This window comes from Neomonachus schauinslandi, chromosome 16 (genome assembly GCF_002201575.2).
Source record: "Neomonachus schauinslandi chromosome 16, ASM220157v2, whole genome shotgun sequence".
Lineage (NCBI taxonomy): Eukaryota > Metazoa > Chordata > Mammalia > Carnivora > Phocidae > Neomonachus > Neomonachus schauinslandi.
In genome coordinates, this window is record NC_058418.1 from 644,594 (window position 1) to 666,743 (window position 22,150).

The window sequence follows — 22,150 nt, forward strand, 5'->3', positions numbered from 1 at the left end:
CGAAGGCAGACGCTTAACGACTGAGCCACCCAGGCGCCCCTATATATCTGAATTATAAAGAAAGATTGTAAGACTATTAAATGAATAGGCAAATTCTATACAGTCTGTAATAAATGATCCTTCATTACAAAAATAGAGAAAAACTAAAAAGAATGGAATGAAGTAAGACACAAATACTAATAAGAGCGTTGGAGTGATTATATTAATATAAGAAATTGTCAACTTCAGAGAAAGTAATATTACCAAAGATAACATAGGGACATTTAAAATACTAGATAAGTAACTTAATCAAGAAAATGTAAGAATGCTAAATGTATTTGTACGTAAGAATAAGCCTTCAAAAATTCTTTAAAAAAAAAATTTTTTTTTTTTAAAGATTTTATTTATTTGACAGAGACACAGCGAGAGAGGGAACACAAGCAGGGGGAGTGGGAGAGGGAGAAGCAGGCTTCCCGCCGAGCAGGGAGCCTGATGCGGGGCTCAATCCCAGGATCCTGGGATCGTGACCCGAGCCGAAGGCAGACGCTTAACGACTGAGCCACCCAGGCGCCCCTTAAAATATTTTTTCTATTTTAATTTTTTTTCTAAAGATTTATTTATTTGAGGGGCGCCTGGGTAGCTCAGTCATTAAGGGTCTGTTTTTGGCTCAGGTCATGATCCCAGAGTCCTGGGATCGAGCCCCACATTGGGCTCCCTGCTCCGTGGAAGCCTACTTCTCCCTCTCCCACTCCCCCTGCTTGTGTTCCCTCTCTCGCTGTGTAATAAATAAATAATCTAAAAAAAAAAAAAAAAAGATTTATTTGAGTGGGGGGAGAGAGAGAGAGAGAGAAAGCACACACAAGTGGGAGAGGTATAGGGAGAGAGAATCTTAAGCAGACTGTGCTGAGTATGGAGCCTGACTTGGGACTTGATCCCTTGACCCCAAGTTCACGATCTGAATGGAAACCAAGAGTCAGAGGCTTAACTGACTGCGCCACCCGGGTGCCCCTTAATTTTATTATTCTTTTAAGTAATCTCCACACCCAAAGTGGGCTTGAACTCCAAACCCTGAGATCAAGGGTCGTGTGGTCTACCAACTGAGCCAGCCAGGAGCCCCCCAGAATTATTTTAATAATTAATAGAATAGACACAAAAACAGTAAGGACATAGAAGTCACCACCAATATCATCAGCTAACTTGATTCAATAAATATGCCTAAAACATTGCTCATATTACAGCAGAATGCACATTCTTTTCACCTACACATGGAATATTCACCAAGATAAACTAAATGCTGGGACATAAAATAAATTTCAGTAAGTTTTAAAATCGAATTAATATACTCTCTAAAACGTAAAAACCACAGACATTTAAATTTTACAGAACACTTATCAAAAAGTAAAAGAAGGGTGCCTGGGTGGCTCAGTCGTTAAGCGGCTGCCTTCAGCTCAGGTCATGATCCCAGAGTCCTGGGATCGAGTCCCGCATCGGGCTCCCTGCTCAGCGGGAAGCCTGCTTCTCTCTCTCCCACTCCCCCTGCTTGTGTTCCTGCTCTCGCTGTCTCTGTCTCTGTCAAATAAATAAATAAAATCTTCAAAAAAAAGTAAAAGAAGACATAAGGGAAACCAATAGAAGATAAACTGGGAGCATAATTTTGTAAAATAGGCAAGGGTGATTTAAATATAGCATTAAAAAATAAAATATATGGAAAATGGATAAACATTGCTATTAGAATTGAAGACTTCTGTTTCATAAAGCTCATGGCAGCCAAAATTTAGAGTTAAGAAAGATTGAGAGAGGTTTTCCTTTTGGGGAAGATGGCAGAGTAGGAGGATCGTAAGGTCACCTTGTCCCATGGATACTCCTAGGTAATGTACACTTCAGTATAAATAAACCAGAAAATGACCCAGAGACTGGTAGAACAGACTCTCCGCAGGTAAATGTAGAGAAGAGGCCACATCGAAAAGGGTAGGAAGGGCAGAGTCATGGTAGGAAACCAAACTGACCTATAAGACTATCTGTGGAAGGGAGGGACACTGTCGGCACAGAGAAGGGAGAGGAGCAGACCCCATACCAGGTACCCAGGGCACCAGGAACCCACAGTGGGAAAACTAATATCCATAATATTTGGCTTTGGAAACCCTTCGTTCTTAAAATCAGGGATGCCTAACTCCTGGAACTTTAAAAATCAGTGGCTTGGAGGGTGATAGGAAAGCAAGTCCCTGACCTTAAAGAGACAGCATAAAAACAGCCCCACTGAGGTACAGCATAGACGCCGCACTTTGGAAAATGCCTGATATATACAGAAAGGACATTTGTTTGGTTTCAGAACATGTGCTGCAGGGGCAGGGAGTTTTAGGAGACTTCTCCCAGAATAAAAGAGTTTGTCAGATGCCGTTTCCTTCCCCTGTACCCCTAGGCTACATACATGGACACCTGCAGGAACCACTGCAGAATGAACTCTCTTCACCTAGCTTGCCGTTGGCACGCCCCACCCTCCCTAATCCAGCCTCACGAGTCCATCCCAAGTGGCTATGGGTCCCCTGCCACAGCAGACCAGTGAAAACGCAGCTAGGACCGTATGTGTCATGCTCTCCTGTGGGCCCCACTCCGCAGGAGTCCTCTCAAGTGACCTCAGGTCCTCTCCCACAAGCAGAACAGCACAGCCTTGCCAGCATGCTCACCTTCTCCAGCAGACCCACCCCTCCAACACCCCTTCTGCAGGACTCTTACCAGAAGAGGGGCCACAAGCATAGCAGTGTTCAGGCAGTCTGGACGGGGGCTGGCACCGCTGCAAAGTGACTTCTGTCCTGGGGAGAGGGAAGGTAAGCATACACAACAGTTTGACCGTGGCCCCAGCGCTGGGTTGGGGGCAGACATTTGGGCTGATTGCAGGCTACGCCAACCAATGAAAGCCTCTCAGGACAACACAGAGTGTCCTGCTGTTCAGTGTGACTGCAGCTCTGGCAAATGCCTGATCTGACTCAACTCAAGCCCAGGGTGGCCCCAGACCGCCCCATTAACAACGCAGGGACCAAACCCTGCCCGCAGCAGGCAGAGAGCCATTGCAGATTACTGAACTGAAGGCAAAAGTGGCTCAGCCACAATGGTAGAGTGCCCATACACACATAGGGGACGCCGCTAAAGCACCAGGACGCCCAGGTAACATTGCACTGCAGGGAACTACAGAAGCTTCTCTTCATAAGGAATACACGACCAGTAAATCAGCCCTAGAAGAAATGTTAAAGGGGACTCTTTAAGTGGAAGGAAAGACTAGAAACAGGGGTAAGAAAATTAGGAAGATCAAAAGCAGTAAAATTAAATATATCTATAAAAATCAGAGGGATTCACAAAAGGATATAAAGTACAAGAAGGATTTTTGACTTAAAATGTGGGGTGGAGGAAGAGGATTAAAGAATGGGTTCAAACTTGTGAGTATCAGCTTAATATAGACTGTTTTATGCTTAAATATTATATACAAACCTAATGGAAACCACAAATAAAAAACCAGTAATAGATATGCAAAAAAGGGAGGGGGGAGAAATCTGAGCGTATCGCTAAAGAAAGCCAGAAAACAATGAGAGCAAAAGGCAAAGGAAAAAAGGAACAGAGAAGAACTACAAAAATAATCACAAAACAAGTAACAAAATGGCAATAAGTACATACCTATCAACAATTACTCTGAATGTAAATGGACCAAATGCTTCAAATCAAAAGACATAGGGTGATGGATTGGGTAAAAAAGCAAGACCCATCTATATACTGCCTACAAGAGACTCATTTATGACCCCGAAATACATGCAGATTGAAAGGGAAGGGATGGAAAAGCATTCATCGTGTAAATGGAAATGAAAAGAAAGCCAGGGTACTGATACTTACGTTGGACAAAATAGGCTTTAAAACAAAGACTGTAATGAGAAAGAAGGGCACTGTATAATTATAAAGAGAACAATCCAACAAGAAGATATAATAATTTTAATTAATTATGAACCCAACATGTGAACACTCAAATACATAAAGCTGCTAATTACAAAGGGAGTAATTGATAGTAATACAATAGTAGTAGGGGACTTTGGCACCCTAATTACATCGATGGACAGATCATCCAAACAAAGTCAACAAGGAAACAGTGACATTGAATGACACGTTGGACCAGATATATCTAACATATATTCAGAACATTCCATCCGGAAACAACAGAATATACATTCTGCTCAGTTGCATGTGGAACGTTATCCAGAATAGATCATGCTAGGCCACAAAACAAGTCTCAACAAATTCAGAAAGATTAAAGTCATACCATGCATCTTTTCTGACCACAATGCTATGAAACTAGAAATAAATCACAAGAAAAAAACCTGTAAAGAAGACAAATAAAAGAACACAAATACAGAAAAAATCTATAAAGCCACAAATGGGTGGCTCAGATTGTTGAGCATCCGCTCAGGTCATGATCTCCACATCCTGGGATTGAGCCCCTCGTCAGGCTCCCAGCTTAGCAAGGAGTCTGCTTCTCCTACACCCTCTGCCTCTCCCCACTGCTTGTGCTCTCTCTGTTTCTCTCTCTCAAATGAATAAACGAAATCTTTTTTTAAAAAAAACAACAACACATATACGTGGAGGTTAAATAACACCCTACTAAACAATGTCAGTCAACCGGGAAACCAAAGAAGAAATAACAAAATACATGGAGACAACATGAAAACACAACAGTCCAAAATCTTTGAGATGCAGCAAAAGCTGTCCTAACTGGGAATTTTATAGCAATACAGGCCTACCTCAAGCAGCAAGAAAAATCTCAAACAACCTAACCTTACACCGAAAGGAGCTAGAAAAAGAACAAATGGATCCCAAACCAGTAGAAGGAAAGAAATGATAAAAATTAGAGCAGGAATACAATATAAATTAAAAATAGAACAGATCAATGAAATAGGAGCTGCTTCTTTGAAAAGATGAACAGAACTGATAAACCTTTAGCCACACTCATCAAAAATCAAATTAAAAATGAAAAAGAGGACTTAGAATCAAAAATGAAAGAGGAGAAATAACAACCAACACCACAGAAATACAAAGGATTATAGGAATGTAATATTATATGCCAACAAATTGGATAATCTAGAGGAAATGGATAAATTACTAAAATCATATAACCTCCCAAAACTGAATCAGGAAGAAAGAAAATTTGAACCCTCTGATTACCAGCAATGAAACTGAATCAGTAATCAAAAATCTCCCAACAGGTGTGCCTGGGTGGCTCTGGTGCATGATCCCGGGATTCCAGGATCAGGTCCCATGTCGGGCTCCTTGCTCAGTGGGGAAGCCTGCTTCTCCCTCTCCCTCTCCCTCTGCCTGCCACTCCCCTTGCTTGTGCTCTTTCTCTCTCTGTCTCTCTTTGTCAAATAAATAAATAAAATCCTTTTTTAAAAAATCTCCCAACAAACAAAAGCCTAGGGTCAGATGGCTTCTCTGGTGAATTCTACCAAACACTGAAAGAAGAGTTAATACTTACTCTTCTCAAACTATTAAAAATATATATATATAGAAGAGGAAGGAAAGCTTCCAGATTCATTTTACAAGGCTAGTATTACTCTGATACCCAAACCAGATAAAGACATTACAAAAAAAAAAAAGAACTACAGGCCAATATTTCTGAACATAGGTGCAAAAATTCTTTTTTTTTTTTAAGATTTTATTTATTTATTTGACAGAGTGAGAGCAGGAACACAAGCAGGAGGAGTGGGAGAGGGAGAAGCAGGCTTCCTGCCAAGCAGGGAGACCGATGTGGGACTTGATCCCAGGACCCTGGGATCATGACCTGAGCTGAAGGCAGATGCTTAATGACTGAACACCCAGGCGCCCAGGTGCAAAAATTCTTAAGAAAATGCTAGCAAACTGGGGCACCTGGGTGGCTCAGTCGTTAAGCGACTGCCTTCAGCTCAGGTCATGGTCCCAGGGTCCTGGGATCGAGCCCCGCATCGGGCTCCCTGCTCGGTGGGAAGCCTGCTTCTCCCTCTCCCACTCCCCCTGCTTGTGTTCCCTCTCTCACTGTGTCTCTCTCTGTCAAATAAATAAAATCTTAAAAAAAAAAGAAAAGAAAAGAAAATGCTAGCAAACTGAATCCAATGAAACATTCAAAAAATCATTCACTATGATCAAATGGGATTTATTCCTGGGATGCAAGGTGGTTCAATATTTGCAAACCAATCAGTGTGATACAGCATATCAACAAGAGATAGGATAAAAACCACACGATCCTTTGAATAGATGTAGAAAAAGCATTTGACAAAATACAACATCCACTCAAAAACCCTCAACAAGGTAGGTTTAGAGGAAATACACCTCAACATGATAAAGGCCATATATGGAAAACCCACAGCTAACCTACTCAATGGTGAAAAACTGGGAGCTTTACCCCTAAGATCAGGAGCAAGACAAGGATGTCCACTGTCACCACTTTTATTCATCATAGTATTGGAAGTCCTAACCAAAGCAGTCAGACAACAAAAAGAAATAAAAGGCAGCCAAATTGGTAGGGAAGAAGTAAAACTTTCACTATTCGCAGAGGATATGATACTTTATATAGAAAACCCAAAAAATTCCTCAAAAAAACTACTAAACTGATAAATGAATTGAGTAAGGTCCCAGGATAGAAATCCATTACAATTTCATACACATAATGAAGTAACATAAAGAGAAAACAATCCCATTTATAATTGCACTAAAAATAACAAAATGCCTAGGGATATACTTAAACAAGGAGGTGAAAGACCTGTACTATGAAAACTATAAAACACTGATGAAAGAAAGTAAAGATGACTAAAACAGATAGAAAGATTCCATACTCATGGATTGGGAGAGCAAATATTGTTAAAATGTCCCTTTTACCTAAAGCAGTCTGTACATTTAATGCAATCCCTATTAAAATACCAACAACAGGGCGCCTGGGTGGCTCAGTCTTTAAGCGTCTGCCTTCGGCTCAGGTCATGATCCCAGGGTCCTGGGATCGAGCGCCGCATCGGGCTCCCTGCTCTGTGGGGAGCCTGCTTCTCCCTCTCCCACTCCCCCTGCTTGTGTTCCCTCTCTCGCTGTCTCTTTCTATTAAATAAATAGATAAAATCTTAAAAAAAAAAAAAGTTTTTGAGGAGTGAAGAAAACAATCAACCAAACAAAAAGACCACCTAGTGAATGGGAGAAAATCTTTAAAAATGGTATATCCTATAAATGGTTAGTATCTAAAATATATAAAGAACTTACACAACTCAACACCAAAACCCAAATAATTTAGTTAAAAAATGGGCAGAAGACATGAACAGATATTTCTCCAAAGAAGACATCCAAATGGCCAACAGACCCATCAAAAGATGCTCAAGATCATTCATCATTAGGGAAATGAAAATCAAAACCACATTGAGCTATCACACCTGTCAGAATGGCTAAATTCAAAAACACAAGAAACAAGTGTTGGTAAGGATGTGGAGGGAAAGGATCCCTTGTGCACTGTTGGTGGTAATGCAAGCTGGCAAGGTGATATATATAATCAATCTCCAAAGGACTGTTACTCAGCCATAAAAAAGAATGAAACTCTGCCACATGGGATAATGTGGTTAGATCTAGAGGGTATAATGCTAAGTGATAATTGGTCAGAGAAACACAAATACCATATGATTTCAATTGTATGTGGAATTTAAGAAAGAAAACAGACAAATGAGGAAAAAGTGAAACAGAAAACCAGACTCTTAAATATCGAGAACAAATGTGGTTACCAGATGGGAGGTGGGTGCGGATGGGTGGAAAAGCTGAAGGGGATTAAGAGTACATTTATGATGAGCTTTGAATAATGTGTAGAATTATTGAATCACTATATTGTCCACGTGAAGTTAACATAACAATTATACTGAAATTTAGAAAAAAAAGTTGAGAGGATATTTCCAATGTCTAAAATTAGGAAGGGATCAACACATAGTCCATACAGAGAAATAGTATTAATCAGAGCAAGAAATAAGACTCTAGTCTAAATGGACAAAATATGAGTGGTCAGTGGAAGGGGGGACCTAAGTGGCTATCAGACCTATGAAAATATATACAAACACATTTAAATTGAGGAATTCATACCAAGTACAACTCTCTTTACCGAACACAGAATGTAAAGACAATTCTGTCATCTGAAAATTTTACTAGAACTAACCTCACGAATATAGACACAAATACCACTAAGACTATATTAATAACATTCAGCAGTATATAAAATGTACTATACACTATAACCAAGAGAGGTGTATTCCAGTGATGCCAGGTTGCTTTAATACTAGAAAAACAAAGAATGTTATCTAACATAGTAACAGCTTAAAGAAGAAAAATCATATCAATTTGTGCAGAAAAATCATTAGCATAAGTGAATGTAACAGCACTCTGAATAGGTTCTCTCCTTTTACATAAATGTATAAATAAACACACAGGAGGTAGATAAAGATGTGAGTGAACTGTAGTCTGTATGTCAACAATGTGTAGAACACAACAATTGAATGATAGCATTTTACAGATCAATTCTATAGCATCAGTAAAATTCTTAGGAATGAATACAATGAAGTATGTTTAAGTTCTTTTATTAACATTCATTTCCAAACATTAAAAACTACAAAGTTGTTTGAATATTACTGAAACTTCATTGTTGAAGCCTACAAACACTTCTGCTGAGAGAAGTTAAAGGTGTCCTAAATAAATGGTATGATATTTTCCATAGAATTCAGTGGCTTCACTTTTTCTCCCTAGAATTGTACAGTATCCCCTTTGGTCTTCAGTATTAAAGGATATTGTCCTGTTGGACATGGAACTTGGTGAGTGCGAGTCAGGAATTCAGTCTGAGCTTCCATTGACTAGAGAGATCCACCTGAGGCCCAGTTTACCTCAGGACAGTTGGAGAGGTTTGGGGGGTGAGTTTCTGGTTCCCACAGGAGATGAGCACCTGGAACCCTCTGAATCAAGAGTGCAGGTTAAGAGGATGTGCATGGTCAGGAGTCACTTTCTTCCATTGTGAAGGGTTTGAAGTGTTGGGAGAATGACCAGAGGATAGCATGTAGTTCCCCAGGCAATAATCCCAACCACCCTTTGTTTTAGATACTGTTATTTCCCCCATGTCAATGATGAGGAAATGGAGCCTTAGAGAGGTGAGGCTTCCTGTCAAAGGAACCACAATCAGTAATGGGATTACTTGCTGCAAACCCAGGTAGCTTCCCTCTAGAGCTCAGGCCCTGAAGTCAGATGCCATCTGCCAGATGCCATTGCCAATTTGAACCCAAAACACTATGTGATTGGTTATAATTCAAGTTCAACGTTTGTGAATTTGAACATAAGATCTAGAAGAGATGTGCTACAAAACTTGAAATGATGTCCACCTTTAGCTACCATTTAGTCCAAAGGAAAAAATATTTCTTAAATTGTAAATCTTAATCATCTTGCTTAGAAAAACATATCCTTTGTGCAGTGGGCTACCCGAAATGTACAAAAGCATTCTGTAGGTTTGATGACTTTTTTTCTTGGAATAATTTTGAATGTCACAGATTGTACACACTATGCCATCCTATAAAATTTTTAATCATTTCTGTTAAGGCTACTTGTTGGTCTGGGGTATGTGTATTTGAATTTTGATAGATACTGTCTTTAATTCTGCAAATAGGCAATCTGGACTCACCTTCCACCACATGGGTACATGAGAGCCCTGTTTTGTGGTGATAAGATTCATATCCAGCGCTGTGTGCCTAATTTTTAGTGCTTTATATATAACATCACCAAGATGTAGGTACTGTTTTTTCTTGCCATTTTAATGAATGGAGCGTTATGTGTGAGGAACATTTAAATATCATCAGAGAGGTCTGCTAGGGAGGTTTTGTCTTCATTTTTCATTTATATCAGGGAGGTGAAACTGTTCTCCTCATGTCCCAAATTAGGAGGGGTGAGGTGCACCTGGGTGGCTCAGTGGGGTAAGCGTCTGATTCTTGGTTTTGGCTTAGGTCGTGATCTCAGGGTCCTGGGATTGAGCCCTAGGTTGGCTCCCCGCTCAGCCGGGAGTCTGCTTGTGGATTCTCTCTCTCCCTCTGCCCTTCCACCTGCTCATGCTCTCTCTCTTTCTCTTTCTTCGCTCTCTCGAATAAGTAAATAAATCTTTAAAACAATTAGGAAGGGTGAAATATACAAATCCTGAACCTCCAGAATACCCAGGGACAGTTCATTCGTGCTTAGGACATGGGCCACCTGCTGGAGACTTGAAGAGGAGTCATGAAGCGCAAAATGCGGCTTGGGAGCAACTGGCAAGCTCAGCATACCTTAGGCTTTCAGTAATTGATTCCTTTGCCTTCCACCTTCTGACCACCCTGGCTTCCTTTCTGAGTCCTGTGGAATGGTGGTGACTACAATACCCAGAAGGCTCTGCAGCGTGAGGTGGCAGCTCCCGACCAACGATGGCCCAGGAGAGGGAGTCTTCCTGCCAGTGCTTCAGTCACAGCAGGTCTTCCAGAGTCTTCTTTGTGGTGGCTGTATTATTTTGTTTTGTTTGTTTGTTTTCAGAGAGGACTGTGTATTGGAAGGCAGGTGGGCCATCCTGGGAGACTTGCTCAGAGAGTTAAGGCAGGATTCCCACAGGCAGAGGGGATAGCCGGCTGCTGGACACTACGGTTATTCAGAGATTATGGAGCCCCCCCCCGCAAAGGGCAGGGTTCAAGTTAAGTCAAATGGTATGAAAACCCGTGTGCAAGAAATCGAGGGAATCCTAAATTCTGTCTCCCTAACATGACCAAAGCTGTGGCAGGGAAATGTCAGAGGCCCTTTGAGCTGTGGAGGAGTCACGGGCACTGACTGCTTATGCTTAGCTGCAAGAATGATCCACTTTGGGCAACCCCAGGAGACTCCAGGGACTCTGCGGCCTCCTTGCCAACACATAGTCAGTGCAGCAGGTGTGAACTGCACTTAGCTGTGCAGCCAGCCTGGGCACCAGTTACCCAAGCTGCTTCCAAATTTATTCCCATCCTGGGAAGAAGGATTCAAGGAAAGGGTTTTAAAATGTGTTACTTCTTCTAAAATCAACATCTTACTAACGTGTGAAGCCTGTGCGGCTGGTGGAACAGCGGCACCCTTCCGGCCCCTGGCCCTTCACGTCAGCAGCAAAGGCTGCTGGGCTGATTGTGGCCAACCACACCAAGGTTATTGGTTAAGAGGCCGCGGTGTCAAGGGCATTGCCCCACCCCTACCCCCACCAGGGGTCACATGCTGGAAAAGTCCCATCTTGACCACACTTTCTTGTAGAACCTGCTGTCCTCAGATTTAGGAGGGGGTCCTGAAATTTCCTTGGTTGGCTCTAGGGATGGGTGATGCTGTTGATGTGAAGGCCGCTGATGGCATTCAGAAAGACGAGGAAGGAGGTGGTGACCTTGCACCAAAACATCAGGGTGAAGCCAGTGAGTGTGACCTGGTTCCAGAGGAGGATCACAAAACTCAGGAGCCCCACCCCCACCCCAGAGGAGAGCATGAAAGAGATGAGGAAGACAGAGCCCACAGTCCACTTGCTCCACGAGTGGAGGTCTTCACAGACCTGGGACACCATGACAAGGTCCAGGCCCCAAATGGCAGCCATTGTGGTAGCTGTTTTGGCTACTGCTTTTCTTGTCCCTGTGCCGTAAGATTAATATAGCTCTATGTGGTATGTTGGTTTCTAGGGGTGTAGAGTGACCGAGGGGAGGACTAGCCTCTCCATCTCCAGCCGTTGTGCTGCTGCTCCTGTTTTATCTACAGGCTTCAGTGAGGACTGCTAAGCTTATGGCTGTGTGCTCACCTTCCCCCAAATGGAATATTTGTTCCTTTATTCTGTCCCCGAAATTGTGTCTCTGCGCCCTGAGGACATGGACTCAATCCAAGCAAGCAGTTATGTGGAGAGGTTCCCCAGTAGGACCCAGAGAGAGAAACCCATCCTAGGCAGGTAGAGATGCTTGGAGGTGAGGCTGAGCTGTGTTCAACACACCACAGGTCTCATTCCTTTCTGGTGGAGGCAGCAGAGGGTGAGAATTCTAGCCTAAAATGGTAAGCTCAACCTCTGTGCTGAGGGTGGCGGGAGCCATAGGGAATTTGAAGCGGTCTCAGCAGTCTCCCTCACTGCAGAGTGGAGAAGATTGTGAAGGGCTGGGGTGCTGGTGGAGGCGGGTGTGTGGAAATAAAATAAGCCACCCAAATGAGAACAAGCAAAGGCTATTTATTCAGAGCTTGCTGGTAGCATCACTTGCATTTGGCTGAGGCTTAAAGGCAGGCAAGGGAGTGGGAAAGCTGATTGGCCCCAAATTGGAAGCAGGTGCAAAAGTTAGGAAAGATGGCAGTTTTTACGGAGTCTTGACCCTCCCGGTCCAGTCGCTGCAGTGGCTGTGGTTTGGCTTCTGCTGGTTGTTGCAGAGGTGGTGGGTCAGAAAACTTATGTATGTATGTATGTTTGTATTCATTCATTCATTCATTCATTCATTCATTTTAAAGATTTTATTTATTTATTTGAGAGAGAGAATGAGAGAGAGAGAGCATGAGAGGGAGGAGGGTCAGAGGGAGAAGCAGACTCCCCGCCGAGCAGGGAGCCCGATGCGGGACTCGATCCCGGGACTCCAGGATCATGACCTGAGCCGAAGGCAGTCGCTTAACCAACTGAGCCACCCAGGCGCCCTTGTCTGTGGGACTTTTAATCTGATGCCTTTAATGTTTAACATTCTGGGAAATTTATGTCTTTTTTATGATATCCATTTTTTAATTTTTTTTTTAAGATTTTATTTATTTATTTGAGAGAGAGAATGAGAGAGAGAGAGAGCACAAGAGGGGGGAGTGGGAGAAGCAGACTCCCTGCCGAGCTGGGAGCCCGATGTGGGACTCAATCCCGGGACTCCAGGATCATGACCTGAGCCGAAGGCAGTCGCTTAACCAACTGAGCCACCCAGGCGCCCCATTTATTTTTTTAACACAACTTTATTTTAATATTTTTAGTTGAAGCACAGTTGACATATTAGTTTCAGGTGTACAGTATGGGGTCAACCATAAAAATAAAACTGCCAGTTATTTTGCCAGCAAGAGATGGGTTTATTTAGGAATCACAAGAGAACTGCAATCCTGGTCAAGCAAGTTATGGCAAAACCATAGGCAAGTCTCCCAAACAAAGGAGAGGAATAGGCTTATTAGGGGAAGGTGGAAGTTGGGAAGGCTCTTAAAAACAAAAAGTCCTTTGAAGAAAACTGGGAGTTTGAAGTATAGTTGCTTCTCATTGGCCGGGCTGGGAGCTACGATCCTCTCTCATTGGCCGGGCTGTTGGGGAGTGTGTGAGGAAAGCCCTTCCTCCTTCTGGGGTAGGATAGTAGTTTCCATGCGCAAGGTCTGTCTCATATTTATAGAGGACTATGAGCGGTAGTCCCTTCCCACACCTTCCAAGTCCATTTTAGTGAGGTTTCCCTGTATTAATTTTCACAATAGTGATTTGACAGTTAAATACATTATGAAATGCTCAGCAAGATAAGTGTAGTCACCGTACAAAATTATTACAGTATTATTGACTATATTTCTTATGTTATACTTTCCACCCCCATGACTTACTTATTTTATAACTGGAAGAATTTTATGTTTATATGTGGTCACACCACAGGAGAACCAAGGAGGAGGCTATGACTATAGTCCCAGTGAGTATTGATGGGCTATGTCAGAGTGATTGCTGTAAAGGGGGCAGAACAGGTTGTGTTTTCGTTACTTTACTCGGGCTGTTTTGTTTGCTGAGGTGCATTGCGAGAGGGAAGGTGGGGAGGCAGAGATGACTCAAAGGTGTGAACATCCTGCGGCCATCAGCTGAACCAGGAACATCGGTTGTCAAATGGATGTTCAGAGGATTAGGTGGGGATAAGAAGGTCGGACTGTGAGGGCACAGTATGTGTCTAATAGATGAAATAGTGGCTTCCCAAAGCCATGCATGTTCTAATCCCTTGAACCTCTGGATATGTTACCTCATGTGGCAAAAGGGACTTTATGTGTGTGATTAAATTGAGTATATTAACAACATGGAGAGATTATCCAGTGGGCCCAGTGTAGTCGCAGGAGGATGGAGTCAAAGAAGATTTCAGGGAGTAAAGAGAGGTCAGAGTGATAATTCCTGGCTTCGAAGACGGAGGAAGGGGCAGGGAGTCAAGGAATGCAGGAGGTCTTCAGAAATTGGGAAAGGGAAGGAAACAGATTCTTTTGTAGAACTGCCAGAAGGAACACAATCCTGATAACTTCTTGTTTTTATACTGGTGAAGCCCATTTTGGATTTATAATCTTTACAACTGTAAGAAGAAAAATTTGTGTTGACTTAAGCCGCAGAGCTGGTAACGATTTGTTAGAGCAGCTATAGGAAACTAATACAGTGTGCAGCGGAGAACCGGAAGAAGGCTGAGGGTTCCCGAAATATGCCTGTAGTCCTGGGTGCCTGAGGTTGAAGAAAAGGTCCAGATTGGGAGGCCTTCAAGCAGGAATGGGGGCTTTCCTTTGACACTTGGGGTCACTGGAGGTTTGGGGCAGGACGGGATCCTGGTGGTATTGCCAAGCACTCTCTCCACGCTGTGTGCAGAGCGACCTGTGAGGAGTCTGGTGTGCTGTCTGTGGTGTGGGTGAGAAGAGTTGTGATGGGTAGCTGAAGCTGTGAGGGAGGGGTGGTCTGAGAAGTGATGTGCACGAGAGGAGTCAGTGGGAACTGATGATGGTCCTGCAGCCCCGTTACCGGGGGCTTCTGTGAGAACAGGGAGCCCAGGCTTATGTCTAGGAGGCATGGTTTAGGGTACCCCGGGGGGATTGGCTGGCAAGTGGGGAAGTGGGTGAGCACGACATTGTTGTGGGTAGATGGAGTGAGGATACTCAGTCAAGAGACTTCCTGGACCTTGTTGGCCATGTCATTGCAGGTTTGTGTGATCTCTGAGGATGTGTTTGTGTTCTTCTCCCGGGAAGAATGGATGCTCCTTGATGATTCTCAGAGACTTTTGTATCAGGATGTGATGCTGGAAAACTTTGCGCTTTTAGCCTCACTGGGTAAGGTGTGCATGCCAATCCCATCTGCTTTCTTTTTTTCTCCAGGGACTGCTCTGTCCTTCCCATGGTCAGATCATAGGTACTGCTTTCTTTCTAGGTTTTCTGGAGTAGGTGCTGTGAGGGCTGGGTTTGTGCTGTATGGAGCGTTCTCATCTCTTAGGGAGCCAGTCCTGAAGCCATGCAGCGAAGGGCTTGGGAGTCACAAGGTGTCGTTTGCCCAGTGGATCCCATAGTCTTGGTCATTTTGGGGACTGGTGAATCTATCCAGAATTATGGCACCTCTGTGCCTAAAGATCAGCTCCCTTTCTCTAGGGGACATTTTCTGGGGCTAAATTGTACCAGGAGTTACAGGCACTCACATAGTCACTACTTATGGGGACCTTTGTGCAGTTCCTCGAAAACCTTCCTTCAAGGTTTTTTTTTTAATTTTGAAAAGATTTTATTTATTCATTTTAGAGAGAGAGAGAGAGAGAGAGAGAGAGAGAGAGAGAGAGAGAGAGAGCATGAGTGGGGGGAGGGGCAGGAAAGGGAGAGAATCCCAAGCAGACTCCGTGCTGAGTGCAGAGCCCAACGCGGGGCTCGATCCCCTGACCCTGAGATCATGACCTGAGCTGAAACCAAGAGTCAGACGCTCAACCAACTGAGCCACCCAGGCACCCCCCCACCACGAGGTTTTTTTGGTAATAATTTTTTTTTTAAAACTTACGGAGTGTCATAGGATGTCTTGCTCTGGCCAGTAGTGGCTGCTCACCTGTCCTGTGTCTCTCTTAGGAATTGTATCCTCCAGATCACACGCAGTCACCCAACTGGAGCAAAAGGAAGATCCCCAGATGCCTGACCAGGTGGCTATGACCCCAGTCACAGAAAGAGAGGCTCGGAGGGGGCCTGGACTTGGTGAGTGGATATGAGGGAAGGGCATGCTATCAGGGTTAGGTTCAAAACTAGTAGTACTAACTTTTCACCCTAGTGTTCAGCTTCAAGGCTGGTGGCCGTCCTTGGTACCCGTCCTTCCCCATTCTTGACACTGCAGCTTATCTCCTGTATGCCTTCTAGCCCCTTGCCGTCTTCCATCTGCCCAGCACCCCGGCTGCCCCCTGCTGGGTCTGCATTGTCCTGCAGCATTGGCGTACACTTGACATGTCACAAGATGCGCACGTATCCTTAAGTAACCCTTGAGCCCCAGCTGCACACTTGTAAGTGGGTCTTCCTGGGCCTGCACGTGCCCTTCTGCACAGCACTCCCGCCTCGACAGCCGGATACCTCCTGGAAGGCACTTGCTCTTCTCTGTTCTCTGTCCACATATCCTTGTCCTCGGGAGGCTCCCTTCATTCAGTGACCTTCAGAGAACTGGTCTGCATTGCAACCCCTTCCTCAACCTGTCCCTACCTCTCTTGTCCTGTAAACAGTCCCACTGAGGTATTCCCGGGTGTGTCGTACACACATTAGCGATGGGGTTGCCCCTACCCGCGAGTCTAACATGCATGTCAACAGTACTCCTCTGCTTTCAGGTGGTTGGTGTGCAGTGGAGGATGAGGCTCCGTCCCCTGAGCAGAGTGTTTCTTCAGAAGGAGTGTCACAAGTCAGGACTCCGGTGGCAGGTCTGAACCCCCAGCCATGTGACATATCTGGCTCAGTATTGAAAGAAATCTTACACCTGACTGAATACCAGGGGGGAGAAGCCAGGCTGGAACCACACACGGGCGGGGCCTGTTGGAAGCACTTCTGGCACGGTGCAAACGTCCATCAGCACCACACTGCAGAGAAATCCTTCAGAAGAGATGAGGGCAGGGACTCCGTGAAAACCTGCAGATTCTATGTGCCAGAGAAGACCTATACACACAGTGAGCGTAGAAGGGACTTTACAGCCACCTCCGACCTTCTTCAGCACCAGGTCCCCCACATTAGGATGAAGCCCCACAAGAACACCAGGCTTGGGGGAGCCCTTCACCCTGGACAGCGGCATCACAAGTGCATCGAATGTGGGAAATTGTTCACCCGCAAAGACACGCTTACTCGGCACCGGAGAATCCACACTGGAGAAAGGCCTTATGAGTGCAGCAAATGTGGGAAATTCTTTAGTCAAAGCTGTGACCTTTTTAAACATGAGACCATACACACTGGGGAAAGGCCTTACGAGTGCAGTGAATGTGGGAAATTCTTTAGACAGATCTCTGGCCTGATTGAACACAAGCGAGTTCACACGGGTGAAAGACTCTATCAGTGCAGTAATTGTGGAAAATTCTTTAGCAGTAAGTCTAACCTCATTAGACACCAAGAAGTTCACACAGGAGCAAGGCCTTATGTATGTAGCACATGTGGGAAGGAGTTCAGCCGCAAACACACACTTGTTCTGCACCAGAGGACTCACACTGGAGAAAGGCCTTATGAGTGCAGCGAGTGTGGGAAGGCCTTTAGCCAGAGTTCCCACCTTAATGTGCACTGGAGAATTCATGGCAGTGATTACGAGTGCAGCCGATGTGGGAAAGCCTTTAGTTGCATCTCTAAACTCATTCAGCACCAGAAAGTTCACTCTGGAGAAAATCCTTATGAGTGCAGCAGATGTGGGAAAGCCTTTACCCAAAGGCCAAATCTTATTCGGCACTGGAAAGTTCATACTGGAGAACGGCCTTATGTGTGCAGCAAATGTGGGAAAGAGTTTAACCGCAAACACACACTTGTTCTCCATCAGAAGATACATAATGGAGAAGAGCCTTAATACCATAGCAGATGTGGGGAGTCCTTTAGCCAAGGCCCCCAACTTATTGTCCATTTGAGAATTCCTAGCAGTGATTATGAGTGCAGCAGACGTAGGACAGTCTTTACCCAAGGACCAAACTTTATTCAGCACTGGAAAATCCACACTGGACAGTGGTACAGGGAATGTGCCATCTCCTTGTTCAGCCTAACAGCTCTCCCCAGAGTGAAGCTCTGAGAGGAGGCTTTGTGAGGGAGCCATCATTCAGAAGTGGTACCTCACACATAGGAACCTCTGCACTGGGGAGGTTCCTTGTGAGTGCCTGGTATGTCAGGTGCTATCAGGAGCTGCGTTGCACGTTGTAAATTGCCACCTCCCTTTGCCGTGGCAGAAACCGTCCCACTATGACCATCTGTCAGTTCCACAGTGTGTGTCAGTCACTCCAGCACGCTTAGGCAGGTAGACCTGTGCTGTCTCCACAGTCCCTAGAAGGAGTCATGATTGGCATCCATGGCCCATGGGGGGCCTCATTTTCTCCCTTTTGTCTGGGTTAAGTATGGGAAAAATCAGCACACAAAATGGGTTTTCCAGGTATCTTGCAAAGGTTTATCTTCATGGACTTTTTCATCTTGTGTGATGCTCATTGTGGATGTGTATGGTCTCATGGCCTCCAGCCCTGGAAGCACATGCCTCACTTCACTCATGTTTGTACAGTAATAAAGGGCTTATTCTTTGAGCTACTTTTTTTTTTTTTTAAGATTTTATTTATTTATTAGAGAGAGAGCCCCAACGGGGGTGGGGGGCTGCACAGAGGGAGAGGGAGAAGCAGGCTCCCTGCTCCATCTCAGGGTCCTGGGAATCATGACCCGAGTTGAAGGCAGACGCTTAACTGAATGAGCCACGCAGGTGCCCCTCTTTGAGCTACTTTTAATCTGGAAGGTTCTGCTTATTGTGTGTTGAGGACACAGTTGTGTTCTACCAACATGAAAGGATAAAGTTTGTGGGAGTCCCCAGTTTTCCATGTCTCACAGGGGACACGATGATGGCAGAGAAAAGCTCTCACTCCAGGTTTGGCCTAATTTGCGTTGCTACCCAAGGTCTTATAGGAAAGACTTAGGAGCTTTGTGAGACCTGTCATGGCAGCCTGGGTGCTAGTTTAATTTTTGGGTCCAAAAGTAACTATGTGGGGAGGTGGTTGTGACAACCTCCAGTGCATCTGGAAGCAGAATGAGTTTAGTTCCTTGTCCCCATGGAATGTTTCATATCCCCAAGCACTGTTAAGAGGAGACTGGCCTCTGGTACCTGGCAAGGAGCCTGAGTTCAGAATTCAGTAGGTAGATGTCACTGGCTGGAAGACTACAGGAGCCAGGTGGGAACTATAATGGACACAGACACAAAGTGTGATTAATACGGAGTTAGAGAGATTGCAGGACACTAGACAGATGCCCCATGAAAGGTACCTGCTCATAGTATTCCCATATTATGGCTGAGTAGGATGAGAAGAGTACAGAAATTTTCAGGACTTCCAGAGCTGTCTCCTGTGGCCAAGATAACTTACAGGACAAATAACCTAAATATTTGTGGATTCCCTTAGACCCTAGATGCCTCAGGTCAGAACTGTTGCTGTGCTGGCAGGAAAATGGATTGAGAGAAGGGAGATCTGGGATTCCAGGGATGTGGTTTTTGTGACTTATCCAATATTCTTTTCTTTTCTTTTTTTTTTTTTAAGATTTTATTTATTTATTTGTCAGAGAGGGAGAGAAAGCACAAGCAGGGGGAGTGGCAGGCAGAGGGAGAAGCAGGTTCCCTGCTGAGCAGGGAGCCCAATGAGGGACTCGATCCTAGGACCCTGGGATCCTGACCTGAGCTGAAGGCAGATGCTCAACTTACTGAGTCACCCAGGCGTCCTGACTTATTCAGTGTTCTTGGTGACTCATATAGAAACAGCTTTCCTGAGTTGCCAATTTATGCTGCCACTGAGGCAGGACTACTCCCAAGGCACGAGGAGAGAGATGATGGAGTAAATAGGGTTGCCTATAGGATTTAATTTGTCTTTTTCCTACTTTCTTAAGGTGGACTATGTTATTTATTTGAAAACTCCCCTCTAATTTAGTAATTTTGTAAGTTTCCCTGTAATGACTATGTTAGCAGCATTCTCCAGATTTTGATATATTGTGCATTTGTTTCATCTTGAGATAGAATTAGTTTAAAATTGGACTGAAAAAGTTCTAACTTTATTTCTAGGAACTTCTGAGTATCTGTCTTTGACACTCTGCTAAGATAAGGGCCGTGGGATTTATTATGTGTTGTTTAATATCCAAAAATTTCCTGACCACACCTAGTCCCAGTTTGGTTGCTGATGGTTTCCAACTGGCGTAATGGTTAGATAGTCTGGCTTGAGTGTGTTACCAGAAAGGCATAAAAACTCCTACTGGAATCTTCTGACTCTCTGGAAGCCAGGGTTCATCAGTCACATATTTGTGGCTTAATCTGGGAGTGAATCACAGGAGTGTGTGAATAAGAATCTGGGAAACTGCATGGATGTTTGACTCCCAATATGGCCCTGCATTCTTTCTCTTGCTATGTTATATCCTTTGCTTTTAAGAAAACCTCACATGAGTATGTTCTGTGGAGTCTTGCAAGTATTTTGAATTACAATATTCATGAAATGGTTGCAGTTGGTGATAAGGATGGGATATTTAATATAACTCCTGATTTTAATTCAAATAATAATGACTAAGAGGGGAGCGCATGGCTGGCTCAGTTGGTAGAGCATGTGATTCTTGATCTCAGGATCATGAATTCAAGCCCCACATTGAGTGTGGAGCCTACTTAAAAAAAATGACTTAGTGCACAGGAAAAAGATGACAGAGGCTGGTGAGGAAGGATTTTTGGTAATGGGTTGGTTTCCAGGCCATCCCTGGGTTGTGTATGCACAAGTGCTGCACTCAGAAACAGGAGGAAAAACGTGAGAACTGGGGTCTGTAGGTCCTTGCTAAATGGATTGCAAATCAAATACAAACTGAGGGGACGTCAGCCAAGAATGTGGTTCCTTGGCTGCCCCCCCGCCAGCAAAAATAAAGGCATCAGAGAAGCAGCTAGAGGCTCTTAAACGTGTAGATTATAGCCTGTGATTCAGTATGAAACCATACCTTCTATCGCCATCCCTCTGAGCCAGCTGATGGACATGGTAAAAGGGGAGACAGTATGATGTGAGGCATGATGTTATGCATCTCTGTTCTGTTCAGCTCTCTTGAGTGGGTTTTTATACTGGGGGGAAGATAAGGATTATTCAGAAGAAAGATAACTATAAATAAAAGATGGAAGAATTCTCAGAATAACTAAATCAGATAAAGATGTTCAGGTGGTTGATTAAAAGTAACATCTTTAAAAAGGAGAAGGTAGAGGGGCGCCTGGGTGGCTCAGTCGGTTGGGCGACTGCCTTCGGCTCAGGTCATGATCCTGGAGTCCCGGGATCGAGTCCCGCGTCGGGCTTCCTGCTCGGCGGGGAGTCTGCCTCTCCCTCTGACCCTCCCCCCTCTCATGTGCTCTCTCTCATTCTCTCTCTCTCTCAAATAAATAAATAAAATCTTTAAAAAAAAAAAAAAAGAAAATGGGGCGCCTGGGTGGCTCAGTTGGTTAAGCGACTGCCTTCGGCTCAGGTCATGATCCTGGAGTCCCGCGGGATCGAGTCCCGCGTCGGGCTCCCAGCTCGGCAGGGAGTCTGCTTCTCCCTCTGACCCTCCCCCCCATGTGCTCTCTCTCTCTCTCAAATAAATAAATAAAATCTTAAAAAAAAAAAAATTTAAAAAAAAAGAAAAAAAAGGAGAAGGTAGATGGAATAGTTAATAAAATTTTGGTGGATCACTAAGAAATTGGCAGTCTGTTCAAAGAACTGGGACAAATTCAATTTATCCTAGCGAAAATAAACTTTTAAAATATTAAGATTATAAAAAAGAGGCCTCTATAATCTTCTCAGAACCTGTTTTGACTATAACCAGGCAAGGAAATGCAGAGGATTTGACTGAGTGATGGGGTCTCATGACCTTCCAGCAGGGACCCCAAGTCTGCCTTCATTGGTATTGGTGACATGGCCTTAGGGCAGTAAAAAATATACAGTTGCTAGGCTTGATGATCTGTGTATTGTTATGACTTAAAAGTCAAATGAAAATTGAGAGGGAAATATTACAGGAATATGATGTTACTATAGAAGACTTACAGGTGAAAGCATAGTCCACAAAGGAATTTCTTGACAGAAACCATGTATGGTTGTTGCCTCCCCCTGACCATAGTGCATTATTGGAATGGATATGGTGTTATATAAATCTACTTAGTCCTTTTTTTTTTTTGAAGTAAGCTCTACGCCCAACGTGGGGCTTGAACTCAGGACCCCAAAGATCAAGAGTCACATTCTCT

At 44.2% G+C, this 22,150-nt stretch overlaps 1 protein-coding gene across 1 annotated transcript in view; it reads left to right on the forward strand.

Annotated features, from left to right (window-relative positions):
* ZNF671 (zinc finger protein 671) overlaps window positions 1-18,379 on the forward strand; it is a 23,326-nt gene extending 4,947 nt beyond the window's left edge. Inside the window, exons 2-4 of the mRNA XM_021691821.2 lie at window positions 14,913-15,039; window positions 15,811-15,933; window positions 16,548-18,379. Coding sequence (XP_021547496.2) covers window positions 14,913-15,039; window positions 15,811-15,933; window positions 16,548-17,755 — 1,458 coding nt within the window. The 3' untranslated portion in view covers window positions 17,756-18,379. The remainder of the gene's footprint in view (window positions 1-14,912; window positions 15,040-15,810; window positions 15,934-16,547) is intronic.
* The last annotated feature ends 3,771 nt before the right edge of the window (window positions 18,380-22,150 follow it).